We start from the raw sequence: 16040 nt of genomic DNA, 5'->3' as shown, positions 1-16040 counted from the left end.
TTTGTCAGGCTGTGCTGAAAACTTCCAATAGCTGAGACCTTGGGGTTATAAAATTACTCATCAGGAGTAAAGTTTTTTTATGCGCATAAGTGAAGGGTATTGATTTTATAAAATATAATTTTATATTCAATATAAATGGAGAAAACCGCTCAAGCCAGCCTTCTGCAGAGCCTGAAAATATAGGACTATTGGGTGTAAATCAATACAAATAATATCTTTAACCCAGAAATTTTGATTCATTTATAAAATACAGGCTGCAACTCTTTTTTTCCCTTACACCTAACATTTAAAAAAAAAGGAAGTAGGGAATGGTTTCTCCAGAGATTTCTGCGACTTGCTTTGTCTTGCTGGTGCATTGTGTGTTTATATTTGTAGAATGAACCTGATTTTTAATTCCTGATATGGTAAGTCACAGAATCATGGGATTGTTTGCATTGGGAGGGATTTTGAAAACCCTTCCATTACCCCAGGGAGCTTCAGCCTGGCCTTGGGCACTGCCAGGGACCCAGGGGCATTCACAGCTTCTCTGGGCACCCTGTGCCAGGGCCTGCCCACCCTCACTGGGTACAATTCCAGCCCAAAATCCTATCTAACCCTGTTGTTACCTCCTCAAACCCAGTGACTCCAGGCCTGCTGGAGCTCCCACTGAACGTGCCGGGATGGGAGAGCGTCTCCCCTCAGCCCTGAGGGACGAGGGGGCGCGGGGCCCTTTTCCCGCCACTGCGCCGGCGCCATCTTGTCTCCCTCAGGACCTGAGGGGCTGAAGGGTCAGTGAGGGGAACCTGAGGGACTGAAGAGTTCAGGAGGAGGCTGAAAGGTCAGTGACGGGAACCCGAAGAGTTCAGGAGGAGGTTGGAGGGTCAATGAGGGGCATCTGAGGGGTACCTGCGGGGATGAAGAGCCAGGAGGACACCAAAGGGTCAGTGAGGGGCACTTGAGGGACTGAAGGGTCCAGGAGGAGGTTGGAGAGTCAATGAGGGCAACCTGAGGGGCTAAGAGTCCAGGAGGAGGCTGAAGGGTCAGTGAGGAGAACCTGAAGAGTTCAGGAGGAGATTGAAGGGTCAGTGAGAGGCACCTGAGGGGAATGGCGGATGTGTGAGGAGGTCTCTGATGGGTTGAGGGGTCCCTGAGTGGGGCAGCTCTGCTCCAGCTCTCAGAACCCAGAGAATTTAAAATCCTAAATGACCGTTTTAATCTGCCTCTGATACAGGTGTTCCAGTGGTGGTTCCTTTTGACACGACCCAGCTGGTGTGGGGTACAGCAGGTAACAATATTTAACTTCTTCTGAGGTGAGAATATTACCCTGCCTTGGAGGTAATTTTCCTACAGAAGGAAACAAAAATTCTTCTATCTAATGGGATGGGAATAGGTTTGAGGGCCCCATTGTTCAGTGGTTTCTGTAAAGCAAATTTGGTCTGTCTCTCTGTGAGAGTGTAGTTTGAAATGCTCTTTTAGAAAAATCACTTGGTTCTCAGGTAACTGCTTATTTTTCTTTAAAATGTAGACTTATTTGTTCTCTAGTTCAACAGACCTTTATCCTAATGCCTGATGAAATGGTTAACAATTCTCACACGAGGTTCCAGGTATAAAGACTGTGAAAGCCATTCAGGATTTTCTTCTAAAGATTGAACAGGCATCCTCTGAAAAATGTCAGCAGTTCTCTCCTATTAAAGGTTATTAAGATTTGGACAATGCCATGGTTCCTTTTACAACAAAAACCAGAATTTGACAACCATTTGTTAAGTATCTAAATGTCTCTGAGGAACCCATGGAATAATAAGAGGCATTCAGAGGGGCTAAAAAAGCACCCATGGCCCCACTTCAGCATCTCCAGAGAGATCCTAGGTGTTCTCAGGGCTGGGCAGTAAATGCCACATTGGCAGCCTGAAAAAAACTTGTTTTCACAAATTTTATTTTAATAAATTCACAACTTTTCTATTTTCAGGAAGCAATAAACTCACATTTTAAAGTAGTTTAATATTTAGTCCAAAACCTCAGTTAAAGGTGCTTTGCAACGCAACACTTCTCTTTTCTCACATATAAATTGCCTTTTAAATATGAGCTGCCTCATTAAATTCAGTTGGCTTCCCAGAGAGAAGGAGGGTAAATATTTTTCAGAGCCTGGTGCTAATGGAGTCATTTAATGATGAATAATAAATAAAAATTACAGGCCTCTATTTGAGAAGCTTAGGTAGAGCTGTCACAGTAAAATTCATAACTTCCATCGCCAAATCCAAACAATAAAGAATTGTCTACTTTAGATGGCTTGAAATGCTTCTTATTGAAAACAGATGCTATTAGGTCAAAACATTTATGTTAAAAAATAACTTGTTATTCTCACTGTGAGTGGTCTTAAGTGATTTGTTTGGATATTTACAAAATATGAGTCAGTTTCCTTCAGTTTCAGATAAAGAATGGCTCATTCTCATTCAGCACGGGACTTTGTTGCACTTTCAGATCTGCATCCAAACCTTGCTCGTCCTGTAAGTCTCACAGCCTTTTGTTCCCAGAGGAAATTGTATCTGAGTGTCTTATATTACTTCAAAATTATGTAATTGATGTGTATTTAGGTACAGATAGCATTAGTGCAATTGTTGGGTAGAAAGGACCTTCCCTTCTTTGTGTGCAAAGCAGCAAAATGAAAATTGATGCTGTTGCAGTGCACAGCCCATGGGTACCGCAGGCACAGATATTGACTGGACAATTCCATGTATCAGAGGCTCTTTTGTAGCACTTGAAATGGATGTGCTGAATTAGTGAAGACATTATTGAGGACATGACAGAGTCAGCATTATGCAGCCACAATCATCTGGGACCTCAGCAGCCTCTCAGGCACACTGGGAAGGCAGGGTAAAAACCTCACAGCTCCATGGCAGGGCTGGTTCTGTTTCTTTGGGATGAAAAATGGGTTTGCATAGGATCACAGATTGGTTTGGGGTGGAAGGGAGCCTAAAGCCCATCCAGTGCCACCCCTGCCATGGCAGGGACACTTCCACTGTCCCAGGGGGGCTTTGGACACTGCCAGGGATCCAGGGGCAGCCACAGCTTCTCTGGGCACCTGTGCCAGGGCATGCCCACCCTCCAAGGGAAGGATTTCTCCCCAATATCCTAAGCCCACTCTCTCTGTTTGAAGCCATTGCCCCTTGTTCTGTCCCTCCATCCCTTGTAAAGAGTCTCTCTCATGTTTCTTGTCAGCTCCTTCAGCCCCTGGAAGCCACAATTAGGTGACCCCAAAGCTTCTCTTTTCCAGCATGAGCAATCCCAATTCTTTCAGCCTTTCCAAACATCCTGGAGCCTCCTCTGGGCTCACCCCAAGAGCTCCAGGTGCTCCCTGTGCTGGGACCCAGGGCTGGAGGCAGCTCTGCAGGTGGGGTCTCACCTCAGCAGAGGCAGCATCCCCCCTCCCCTGCCCCAGGGAAACTCTGATGTTCCTGGAAAGAGTGAAAATAGGGAGTTTTCCTATTTCCACCACTTTTTATTTGGGATGGCACAGTTTATTTTCTCATTTACTTTAAACAAATGAAAGAGGAACTCACAGAAAAGGGATGATCTAAGAGAAGTTTTCTATCTCCTTAGAGCCATACTGATCCAAACTGGAGTTCAGCAATGCTAATCTAACCTGCCATTCACAGTTCCTCCCAAATAATGATCCACTAATCCAGCTAAAAGCTTTTATTTTGCAAATAAAAGCTTTTGTTTCACAAATAAAACTTGAGTATTGCAGTTAGCAACACACAGCAATGAAAGTATTTTCATAAAATAATAATTGATGATAGAATGATCAGTGTGTGTTGTGTTAGGCTGTGAAAACAGCTGAACACACAGTTTGAAGTATCCAAATGGCACAGTTTATGAGTTTGCTGTTTATTTTAAAAAGTGAAAGAGATTCAAGTGTAAACACTTGCAGTGCTCAGGAGTTGGTTGAGCAGCCTCAAGCAGAGCTGTGCCAAAATAGGCACCATAGGGGGGGCTCCCCTCCTCTTTTGGGAAATGAGTTGCACAATGAGCTGATCAAGGAAATGATCTCTGGAAGTTTTTCTGCCTTCCTCAGTCCAAAATAGTTTCCAGCCAGATCAATTCCTTCTGCCAGTTCCCCATGCAAGTTTGGGGTTGGAGACACAGAGGTGAATATTTCTACAGCAGGGCCAGGGCAGATTTCTTTGGGAAATTGGATATTTACACCAGAAATTAGGCACAATCAGCCTAATTTCTGCAGGCACTGATCCTAAATGTTAGTTCTTTTGACATTTGGTGGTGAAATACAGGGAATGTTGCACTCTAATTTAATAGATTTTTTTATTATTATTATTAATTAAGAAACAAAACCCAAAATAGAAAAAATCCTAATCAGGATCACTGCGTGCAGTGGACATAAAGCATTCGGTCTGGAAGGGGGATATTACAGTGCTGCACGCAAGTGGCCTCTTCCCGAGTGTGTCCCTCCCTGCAGCATAAGGCAGTTCCCGTGCTCCCTCTAGTGATCCCAAGGAAACAGGAGAGCTGCAGGTTTGTGAGCGCGTCCTCGATATCGTTGCAGTGAAGTCAGGCAGGTCACGCTGGTTTGGGAATAGGTACAAAGTGAATCCTGACTGCGTTATTGACCTGCAGCCCTGCCCTTCCCAGCTGGCTCTGGAATTCTGCTGGAATGGGACACTCAGGACTGCCAGAAGGGCTCGTGTGAAGGAGCTGGGGCTGCCACATCCCTGGGAGGGACCAAGGCCAGCCTGGACAGGGCTTGGAGCCCCCTGGGACAGTGGAAGGTGTTCCGGCCATGGCAGGGTGGCACTGGATGGGCTTTAAGGTCCCTCCAACCCAAACCATTCCAGGATTCTGTGATGAGGAATTGAGGCAGGATGCTTCATGTTTGAAGGATCCTGGCAGTATTGCATTGTCAGTCTGTTCTTCCAGCCCTTGTCCCACTCTGATTGTCCTTGCTGAACTCTTAAATCCCAAATGAGCACTGCAAAACTCTTCTCTACACCAAGGACCACCCGAAAAACAACAACAACCCACCACAGAGCTGTTAAGTTATGTTGTAAATAGACAGATAGATAATATATCTGTACCTACATGTGTGTGTTTGCTCCCAGTAGTTGTGTTTGACAATTGAGAACAGGATGTTTTTACATAATAGACACAGGTTTAGCAAAGCAGAATAAGATTGATTTTGGTCTGAATCAACAGAAAAGCTCCTTGCCTCGGCTCCCTTGGAGTCACTTGAAAGATAGCAAGAGAGAGGCACCTGTAGAAATTTAGGCAGCTTGGCTGAGGCAGGACAAGCTCCTGTAGGTGCACACATGTGGCTAGTGGTGCTGAGAGCCAGGAAAACCTTGGGCACTTCACCGTGAAATAAATCCTGTCCAGACTTTCCATGGAGCATCTGAGGAGATCTGAGACCTGTGCAGAGAGCATGAAACAACAACATTGCTGCCTACCTGAGGAGAGATTGCTGTAAAACAGCCAAAATTCTGAAGGCTTGGGGTGAACTTTTGTCCTCTCATTTTCTTCACAAACAGAAACAGATGAATTTATTTTAATATTTTTATTAGTCACAATTTTTTCCTAAAGTAAACTTGTGTGTTTATATTTTACTCTTTAGCTCATACAGTACTGTAGGATAAATAGATTAAAATGATTACCAGCCAGAAATATGTTTATTATCATCAGCAGAGTATAATTCCATGAAATCTAATTCATCATCTACATCTGGGTTTAATACTTGTACTCTATAATCTTTTTATTTTTCAGAATGTAATCGGGCTGGTTATTGGGAAAACAGATGTCAGAAGCTTTCCAGACCGAAAAAGTACAGTCCCTTTAAACTCTTTTTACTTCATTTTCTTCAATGGTATAATTTGGCAGAGATGACTGAAATCAAGGTTTAAATGATAAACAGATTTCTCAGTGTAAAATGGATAGAATAAAATGCACTCAAAAAAGTGGTGTCTGTTTGAGAACCAAGATGAAAGAGCAGCATTGGTTTGGCTGAGCCATAACAATTAGAAATTGGAAAATCTCTGTCATGGAAGAGTTTCATGCTCTGAAGATGGAACCAATATGAACCCACTCTTCCATAAATACTGCTGGGATGGAGCTGGTGCCTTCATATTTGTTCTCTCTTAAAACAGAAATGTTGAGGACATGTCTTGTGGAGTGACACAAGTAATTTCTGGCCTGAGTAGCAACAGCTTCATCTGGGACAAAATGGGAGTTATATGTTATTAATAATGTTAATTGGAAATTGAAATAACAAATTTACAGTCAGGGTTGGTGCAGACACTGTCAGGGAGCACCTCCAGCCCTGGAGAGCCATTCCAGCTCCAGGAGAAGGGCTCAGTTTTTCTGCTGCCACTGGCTCCTGCTGGGGTTTTAGGGGAAAGTCATTGTTGTCACCTGGAACTGGGGCCAGCCTAGTGCAGAGTCCACAGAGGGCTGTTGGTGTGTGTGCCCCATGGGCCTGCACTCAGGGCACTCTGGGAGATCACTCGAGTTTTCCTGGATAATTTGGTCATCTACTGCATCATGCTGTGATCCTGGAAAGCTTTATTAGTTACCTGTATGTGACAGGGCAGGGATGCAGACACCAATATCCTGAATTTTCCACAGCACTGGAAACATTTTGCTTTATTGAATTGCCCCCGCTGGCAGTGACCCTGCAGCCTGGGCCATCAGCCAGCCCAGCTCCCACAGACCTGGGGCTGTGTGACACAAACAGCCCTGCCTGTGTGCCAGCCCTGGTGTCACCTCCCACAGCTCCTGCCCCTCTCCTGTTTGAGGTTCACACCTGCGGGGTGCTCAGGTACAGCCACAGCAGGAGCTGCAGCCCATTCCCAAACAGCACCGTGCTCCTGCACCACCTGCTGGCCTCCAGCGGGAGAAAATTCCTGCTCAAACACAGGAAAACCCCAAAATAGTGGTTTTTATGCACATATTCTAGTTAGAAATCAAGCTGTGCTGAGCAATTGCTGCAGCCCTGTTTGTTTTTGCAGACATTGGCACTGAGAGATACACCTTCAATTTCACCATTCGTGATTCCCCAACTTATTTCATTAACGTCCAGTCCTGGGGCAGAGAAGAGTACATCAGATCCCTCTCAGAAAGCTTCAGGGTTGGTGACTGTGGTGAGCTTGTTTATTTTATTTTATTTTATTTATTCCCACCACGTTTCTGTTTGCATGGTAATCAGGGTTGTGCTGGTGGCTTTGCTGTGTTTTGCTCTGAGGACTCACAAACAGCCTAATTGGAAACAAATTGTTCAGTTCTGTTCAATAGAAAGAGGAAAGTAACAAGATTCCAAGGATTTCAACTGAAGCCCAGTAAATATGTCAACAAAAGAAACCCACTGGGTGCAGCAGCTCAGAGCTGGCCTGCAGTTAATCAATGTCAAAGCTCACGTTATATTGAGGTCTTAAACATGATGAAAAATAAGCTGTAAAGCAGTTTGCTGTTTGTCTTCCCTCAGTTATAGATATTACTATGATTGCTGATAAAACCACAACAAAAATCCTGTATTTATTTACAGGATGCATTTTTATCTTTTTTAAGTTCATTGAAAGATTTTGCTGCCTGTGGTTGTCAGAGTAAAACTTGTGAGCATACAGACTGTGCACACAAAAATATCTATAACTGTACCTATAATCAATTTCTAACATTACTTATCAATGTTTTATTTTAGTTACAATTGAAAATCCATTAATTCAGTCAAAGGAAGCAGAAAGAGAAGAAAAATTCAACCCTGTAACTCCTAGGTAAACTTAAAGCATAGAGTGGTAGTTCTTTCTAGAAAGATCAGAGTTAAGACTTGCTTTAATTTCCAGCCACATGAAATTGGTAGAAATTTTTGGTGTTTGCTTCTTGTGTAGCTGTACCTCCCTCCTGTGCTCAACAGTGTCTGGTCAAATCTCAGAGGAGAATATATTTAATAAACAAAAGGTCATAAAGCAATAATGTTCTTTGTTACTAAACAGAGTAAATTTCATTCTTTGAGTAAAATTGACAAGCTTTTTTTATACCTTTAGGAAAAACTATACTGGAATAAAGTTGCTTTTCCATATGAATGAACATTTTACACTGTTGATACCTCAGTGAGTGCTGTGCTGATCCATGGGATTTGTTCTGTTCTAGTGGCTACAAATTATTGCTCAGTGAAAATCACTCTGTGGTTAAAACCTCCTCCTGCTACGACACAGACACCAGGCTCCTGGCCCTGCTGCACCTGCCTGTCAAGGACCCTCAGGATTATTATTCCCTGGGGGACATCGTGGCCAATGGACAGAGCCTCCATGGGAGAGTCCTCAATGTGCTGGCAGCTGTCATGGCAGTGAGTGAGGAGCATTTCTGAGCTCTGCTATGAGTAACTTCATTGTAAATCTGTGTAAATGTGGATTTTGGACTGTGATGGCAGTGAGTGAGGAGCATTTCTGTGCTCTACCACGAGTAGCTTCATTGTAAACCTGTGTAAATGTGGATTTTGGGCCTCACAGTGGCCAGGACTCCATTTGTTCAGCTTGGCAGCTGAGTGACAATAACCACACACACCTTTTGATGAGATTTTTATCCACAAAATAAAGGGAAAATGAAGTGATCCCATTTTTAGTAGTCTAGAGTCTTTCTTCCCTTTTCTAACCCTTCTCTAGGTTATGAGTTTTATTCTTCCAAACACTGAATAGAACACAAGTGACTTCTCTTTCTTCCTCAAGGTTGGGGAGCCAAAGTATTTCATGACTTCGGACAAAAGGAAAGGCCAGAGGTGTGAAGTAAAGCTGTATGATGAAACAGAGAGGTCTTTCCCAATAGTATGGTAAGATGTTCTTTAATTCACTAAATGTTCTTTAATTCACTAAAAATATAATGCAAACATGCATAAAGAAATTAGCTACCACACACACTAATTAACTATAAACCCGTCTTTTAATTTAAATATATTGTTATTTAGAAGGCAACTGAGATGAGGCAACAATGTACACTGAAAAGAGACTTAAAGAAGAGATTCATTAGAATGGCCTTATATATCTTGTGCAGTTTTATGGCTTGCTGACAGCCTGCTGGCTCATGAATGGCAAAATGAAGCTCAGTTCCAAATAATTCCTTTTTTTAAATGTGGACATTTGAGCTAATTCAGGAAATGACTTTTACAACCAGCTGCAAAGGCTGTTTTGTCTCTTCCACAAGCACGAGGGCAGGAAAATGAAGAGCATGATCCATTTTTAAAGCCAAGCAGAACTGCAAGTGGAGTAGAAAAAGGTTGAAATAGTTTTTAAATATTTAAAATAATGCAGGAACGTTATGATGCAACTTTGGCTGTATTTTCAAACTTTGTCCTGTTTACAAACACAGCTCCACTGAGCCCATCCCTGAACAGGGCCTTGTTCACAGAGGAACCTTTGCATTTTGCCCAGAGTTTGTTCAATAAACTCGTGGCTTTTCCAAGTGCAGGGGCATGTGGGGCTGTGGTGTCCCCTTGCCCTGGGATTGCTCTTTGGTGGTTAAAAAGTGACTTCAGGGCCCTTTGTTCCCCCGGGGGAAGCAGGCAGCCAGCCCTGCACTGTGGGCTGGGAACTGTGTTGCCACCAGGGATGTTTAACACAATTCATGGCCACAAACCAAGAGAAGCAGCTCTGGGGTGAGCCCCTCCAGCCCAGGGTTAATTTGGAAATTACCTCCTCCATCAGCCCTCTCGGTGCTGGCACTTGGGCACTGTCAGGGGATTCCGGAGCCCAGCAGTCAAGAGCTGCCTGGGCAATATCAGATGAAAAGGAAATATCTTAAATCTTTTCCCAAGGATTAAGGAGAAAACCCACCAGAACAAGTCTGTGCTTTGGCTGTGCTCTTGCCAGTCAAATTTAGGAGGAGCTGAATGAGATTTTATCAAGAGACCATGAAATTACCATTTTTGAGGGATGTTTCTGACCTCACTCCAGTCCCATCATCCCCAGCCACAAAGATCCCAGTGTTGGAAGTGCTGAACATCTGGCCTGGGGATCTGAGCAATCAGCCTGGCCCAGCACACACAGCTCCTTTAACTGGGATTTGCTTTAGCTAGAAATGACTTGGATAAAAGCTGAAACACAGCATTTTCCCTGGTATATTCTGCATTTAGACCATCTTTATTTTATCCTGTTTGGGATAAAGCAGGAATTTCATGGCACATGGAATTTCAGTGCCATGTGTGTCACAAAGGAGTTGTGTCCCCTTTGGCCAATTTTATTACAACTACATTATTTAGTAATTTAGTACTAAACACTTTGAGTGCTGTTTCAAAAATGTTTCGATACATCCACTTTTGTTTAATTTAGCTGGGATAATGAATCCATCCAGCTGGCACAGAGTTGGATCCCCCAAGAAACAGGTAAAGCAGTCTGGTTTATGGTTTTATTGAAGTTCTTCATGTGACATTTATTCTCCAGTAACATGGAGGTGTTTTTCTGCACAGTTATATTTGCATCAGATGTGAGAATCAATTTTGACAAATTTAGGAACTGCATGACTGCAACTGTGATATCCAAAACCATCATTACAACTAACCCAGGTAAGAGCTGCTCAAGTATTTCTTTGTTTTTAGTAATTATTCTAGTCTAGAATGCATTAATTAATCTACTGGAACTGTGATTTCTTCTGCTTGCTCCTCACAAAGCTCCCTGCTTTTTGTCTGCTATGTGATGACCAGTTCCTTTGGCTTCTACTTTTATTTTATTTATTTCTTTATTTTATTTATTTTATTTGCAACCTTCATATGTTTATTCCATGCAGGATTAACAGTAAAAATAAAAAAGAGAAAAGCAAATCTTGGCTAATTCCAATGTGTTTGTGCTACCAGAATAAAAGCTTGTAAAATATAAAAATGCCGTGCTTTTACATGCAACATATACTGATAACTTTTAAAAATGCATCTTCAGAAACAGCAGAAGCAAATGTTCTCTTCAGCTTCATCAGAGAGAGTGCCCAGGCAGGAGCTCTGCCCAGCCCCATGAAGGAGCTGCCAAATGAAACCATTAACTGTAAGCATTTGATTTTATTTACCTGCACAGACTCATTTCATAGTGCAGCTGAAAGAGTTCCTGCTCTGTGTGTTCACAGAAACAAAGCTCAGGTCCAGCCTGACTGAGCAGGTAAAGTCTGGATGGTTTCTTGGGGCTGTCCCTTATTTTATCTTTATGTATCTCAGCTGCCTGTGCCAGCTGCAGCCTGTCTGCTGTGTTCTTTCTGTCTGCAAACAGCTGGAGAAGTGAGGGGGAAAGCTTTTGTCAAAAACTCCTTTTGGAGGATGCAAAGATTAAATCATAGATATATTCCTGATCTGAACCCCTTTTGTTTTACTTTTTTTTTTTTTTTTTTTTTTTTTTTTGAGGGGAGCTTTACTGCTGCTTTAAATCTCCTTTTTATTGCCTTATTGCCATTGCTTTTTGAATAATTTCTGGCTCAGACACACTTAACTTGTCTTTTAAACTTGTAGTGGAGACTGTAGTGGATGTCTACACAGTGGAACAGCTGAAAGAAAAAGCTCTCCAGAGTGATGGGAAGCTGGAGCCTGTCCATGGAATTATTTATGGCTACATTTCCACCCTGGACATCGACGAGAGCGTGTCCAGAGTCCTGCGCAACAGATGGTGAGTGACTGCCTGCCTGGAGTGTGTGCTGAAACTGCTTGTCCCTCTCCCCAGAGCCACATGACATGGAGCAATGTTTTAGTCTCATCCCAGAGAAGAAATAAAACTGCTCTGGAGGATGCCATGTGGGCTTCTGGTGGGGGATTTTGTTGTGGGGTTTTGTTGAGGGTTCTTTGTGGTCCTAGAGTGAAAAAGAAAGAGGTCACTTTGTCTCAGACAGACTCAAGAGTTTAGAAGAGGAATAATTTTTTAAAGACAAAGTCTCTTGGGAAATCTCAGTCTAGAAAAATGTTTCAGGAAGAACAAATTGCACATCTGCACAAATTTTCTCCTTGTTTCTCAGCTCAGTGTGCCGGTTCATCGTGAATGAGGTGTCAAACACCTGCACCTTCTGCACCCACGTCTCTCCAGAGGCCAAGTCCACCTTTGCCAGCTTTGACATCCTGGTGGATGTGACAGACCACACAGGCACCCTGCGCTCCTGCTACCTGGCTGACTGTGTGGCTGAGGACACCCTGGGCTGCACAGTAAGGGGGATTGGGCTGCTCCTGCTCAGCTGGGGAGCCTGAGGGGAATTACAGATATCTGAAAATGTTCTCTGTGTGTGGGTGCAAGAGTGACAAAAATGGGAGGGAGGGATGGACGGACGGATGGACGGACACACAGAGCTTGGCAGAAGTTGGAAATCACCAGATGCCAACAGGAATTGTGTTCAGTGTAAGACTGAACCCAGTTCAGAACACTCTTTTTCTGAGAACGTGGCTGGAAATCCCTAACACTGATTTTCAAACACCCTGTAGTTTATCTGGTTAATGTCTTGGTACACATCTCATACCAAGCACTAGGTTAAAATAGAAAAATACAGCTTAGAAATGTATAAAAATATGTAAGATGTTCTTTTCATCATCATTCTGTTGTGGAGATGATTTAACCACCTGCTGAAGTGCTCTGTGGTGTCCTGTTAACAGGTCACTGAATTCCTCATGCTGGAAGATGACCAGAGGACTGCAATGAAATGGCAACTCCTCTTGGAACGAAGCAAGATTTACTTCAAAGTTAGTATTTAATGCTTAATTCAAAACAGTAGCTGGTTTTCACTTTTATACTTGTCCTTTTGGGCAAAACTCTTTTTACTCTCCCATCTCCCCTTTCTCTGTCCCTATTTCCAGGACAAAATGAAAGTGTTTGACTTCAGCAGTGACAGGCAGATGGCATAACTGTGTACTCACACAGGAAATAATGTAAATAAACCTGTCAAACATCTGAAAATAATCTCTGTCAAGGTGCTGTGATAACAAAGATCCTTAATTATTTTTCCAGGTTACTTCATCACCCAATTGGAGAACTGGATTAAAAGTGAATCTTCTTTCCTGCAAACTGGCAGATCCCATAGAGGCCAGTCAGAGCTTGTTGGGAAGAGACTGGAATTATTTATAAATGCTAGGAAAGGCTTCCTTCACTCTCTTGTTAGAGATGGAATTCTGCTGTTGTTAGGTTTTGCCAAGTCCGTTCTGATGCTAAAGGAGAAGTGCACGTTACAATACCTCTAAGTGAGCTTCTGAGTTAATATTTTTGGGTGATTTTACTTTAAAAAGTATACTTGGGCCTCAGCCTAAATGTTAATTCTAAAAATTCAACTCCTTTCAAGGGGGCTGGAAATTTCCTCACTCAGCTGAGATCTTTGAAAAAATCAGAAATAACAAATAGGTTAAAAGAGATCTATTGAACTTGTGTGGTTTTAACTGTTTTTGTGTGAAAGAAATAAAGACCCCCCCCCTTGAAACACTGCCTGGGTTTGTGCTGCATCTGGCTGAGGCCAAACATGGAGCTGTGGGCAGAGCAGGGCTGATTCCCTTTGGGCAGACTAGGTCTAATTAGAGCAGAGTAATCAATTAGCAGTGACCTCTGACAAGCAAAAATCAAGCTGAGGCTGTAAGCAGGACTCTGGTCTCCAAAGCTGGATTTAAAGAACCCGGGTATGTATATTGTGCCTTCTTCCATGTATTTTTTCCCCTGTTTTTAATATATTCCTGTCCATAGCTTCACTCCTGAGCATGTTGGGACTCAGCCTGTTTCCAACAGAGGGAGATCCCCCAGCCCTGCTCTGCCAAAGGGTTTCAGGGCAGGACATCCCAGGGAACTCTGATCCCCCTGGTGCCCTCCCGACCCTTAAAGCAACGTGGCACAGAGAAAACCCCCAGAAACAGGAAATCCTGACAAGCAATCCCAGACTGCACCCCTGGCTCATGGGTGGCAATAAAGACCCCAAAAATGCTGCCAGTGCTGGGTCACAGCATCCCTCTTGTAGCAATAAAGGATTCAACATTTCCCAGCCATAACAATTCCCATTCTGAAGGGAATGTTTCCCATAACTTAATCCCAATTCTGTCAATACCCAGGGCTGGAGACCAAACTGAAAACGGTGCCCTGCTGCTGTTGCCAGAGATGGGAAATGCAAACAGTACAGACACTTTAATTCCATCCTTCCTCTTCCAGAACTGTTCACCCTAATGGCTCTTTTAATTCTGAAGAAATTCTAAAGGAATTCTTTAATTTCTTCTGCCAGTGTGGTGTGCACCCTGGACTGTGCTGCTCTCACAGAGCTGCTTCTCTTTGGGAGACAGGATTTTTCTTTGTAGAACTCCCCATTTTTAAACCAAAGCTTTTCCTAGCAGTTATTAAGATCTGGCTCTGATAAATGGAAGTGTTTAACTTTGCTGGTTTGCATTTATATAAAAACAAAACCAAAAAATTCCATCTGTTTTTATTAGAAGTGAGCCAGTTCTGTGCAACCTTTGAAAATCAAGGTTTTGATGTTTGCATGGGGAGGATTTTTTAAATTATATTTTACAACTTGCTGTTGAATTGAAAGAGAACTCGCTGTCATGCAAACCGGTGGGGAGTGCTGCAACAGCTGGAGTTGGGAACTGGGGAAAGTTACCCAGTGTGGCTTTCAGCAGCTGGAAACACTTAAAACTCAAAATGCTGCACTGCACTGGGTAACAGCAACTGCTGCACTTACTGTTTCACTAAAAATACATTGAAATCACTCAAAAGAAAAGTTTGGTGGTGATCTTTATTCATATGCTTCTTTATTCTTGATCATTTTACATTATTTCACTTTTAGAACATTTTAAAATCTCAGTTTAGGCAAAAAACAATCTGCCAAACATCTGGCACGCTTCCTGCTGCCTTTGCCCCCTGGAGTGGAAGGAAAAGCCATCCTTCTTTAATTTGTATGTTTGAAAAAAGCAGGGAGGATCGCAAAACTAATCCAAAAAAATCAAACATCTTTCTCTTCTAGAGGAAACTCTTTGCAAAGCTGCAACTCTTGATTTAGGGCTGAACATCTTCACATAAACCTTTGATTTTCCACAGCACAGCTGAGCCTTAGCTCCTACATCATCATTTGAATTGTTTTGATCAGTAATTTTTATTTTAAGGCAACACTCAAAGCATCAGCAGAAGAGAAGCACATGCAGAAGGACAGCCACGCCCATTGCCCTCTCCGATGTCTCAGCCTCCAGTTCCCAGGTATGGTTTTGGAATTAAATGTTGGAATCTGGAGCTTCTGGGCTCCACCTGCTCCAGGCTGGGCCGAACTCCAGGTGTGCTGAAGCCTCCATGGAGATGGGGCAGTGGCACTCAAACACCTTTTGGGCTCTGGGGTTCCGTGCCCTGCACCACCTTGAACCTCATGGACAGCACGTCCCTGATCCCCGCCTCGATCTCATCGTTGGCCTCCACGGACCCCACTCCTTTGGGAGACCCCGTGAGAATCAAGTCCCCTTCTTCCAAGGTGAATATGTGGCTGATGTAGCTGATCAGGTAAGGGATGGAGAAGATCATGGACGAGGTGTCCCCCTCCTGCCTCAGCTTCCCGTTCACCTTCAGCCAGATCTGCAGCTTGTGCGGGTCTGGGATCTTCTCCTTGGGCACGAAGTCACTGACGGGGCAGGAGGAGCCGAAGCCTTTGGCCAAGGTCCAGGGCAGCCCCTTCTGCTTGCACTGCTCCTGGGTGTCGCGGGCGGTCATGTCCAGGCACAGGGCATAGCCCGCCACGTGCTCCATGGCCCGCTCCTGCGGCACGGCCTGAGCCCTGCGGCCGATGAGCACGCCCAGCTCCACCTCGTGGTGCAGGTTCCGGCAGTAGTAGGGCCGCACGATCGGGGCCCCCTCCCGCACGTAGGCCGAGGAGGGCTTGAGGAAGAAGAGCGGCTCTGCGGGCAGGGCGCTGCCCATCTCCTTGGCGTGCTCCGCGTAGTTGCGTCCCACGCACACGATGTTCCTGCCCCACTCCCAGAAGCGGGACAGCGGTTTGGAGCCGGCCATGGCCGCCCTTGCCGCGTCCTTGCGGGTCCCCGCACGGCGCCGCCGCTGCTCCCGCTCCTCCTCCGCGGGCCGAGCGGGCGGGCCGGGGGCCGGGCCCGGGGC

At 44.2% G+C, this 16040-nt stretch overlaps 2 protein-coding genes across 3 annotated transcripts; one reads left to right on the top strand and one right to left on the bottom strand.

The window, feature by feature from the left end:
- Positions 1 to 2414: 2414 nt before the first annotated feature.
- MEIOB (meiosis specific with OB-fold) lies at positions 2415 to 13207 on the top strand. Of its 2 annotated transcripts, XM_058816231.1 has the most exons (13): positions 2415 to 2483; positions 5749 to 5806; positions 6990 to 7121; positions 7676 to 7748; positions 8125 to 8320; positions 8700 to 8800; positions 10296 to 10348; positions 10433 to 10528; positions 10896 to 10997; positions 11453 to 11606; positions 11950 to 12133; positions 12575 to 12661; positions 12927 to 13207. In XM_058816231.1, exons 1-13 carry the CDS (start codon positions 2415 to 2417, stop codon positions 13041 to 13043), a joined length of 1422 nt encoding a protein of 473 aa, XP_058672214.1. In that variant the 3' UTR covers positions 13044 to 13207. The 2 variants fall into 2 exon arrangements, with proteins under 2 accessions (XP_058672214.1, XP_058672215.1); XM_058816232.1 differs by lacking the exon at positions 12575 to 12661.
- Positions 13208 to 14678: 1471 nt separating this feature from the next.
- On the bottom strand, positions 14679 to 15993 carry FAHD1 (fumarylacetoacetate hydrolase domain containing 1). The gene has a single exon (XM_058816140.1). The coding sequence runs from the start codon at positions 15936 to 15938 to the stop codon at positions 15252 to 15254; it is 687 nt and encodes a 228-aa protein (XP_058672123.1). The 5' UTR covers positions 15939 to 15993; the 3' UTR covers positions 14679 to 15251.
- Positions 15994 to 16040: the final 47 nt, after the last annotated feature.

The sequence above is a fragment of the Ammospiza caudacuta genome, chromosome 17, assembly GCF_027887145.1.
Source record: "Ammospiza caudacuta isolate bAmmCau1 chromosome 17, bAmmCau1.pri, whole genome shotgun sequence".
Lineage (NCBI taxonomy): Eukaryota > Metazoa > Chordata > Aves > Passeriformes > Passerellidae > Ammospiza > Ammospiza caudacuta.
The sequence above is the reverse complement of the archived record's forward strand: the minus strand, read 5'-3'. Positions and strand labels throughout refer to the sequence as shown.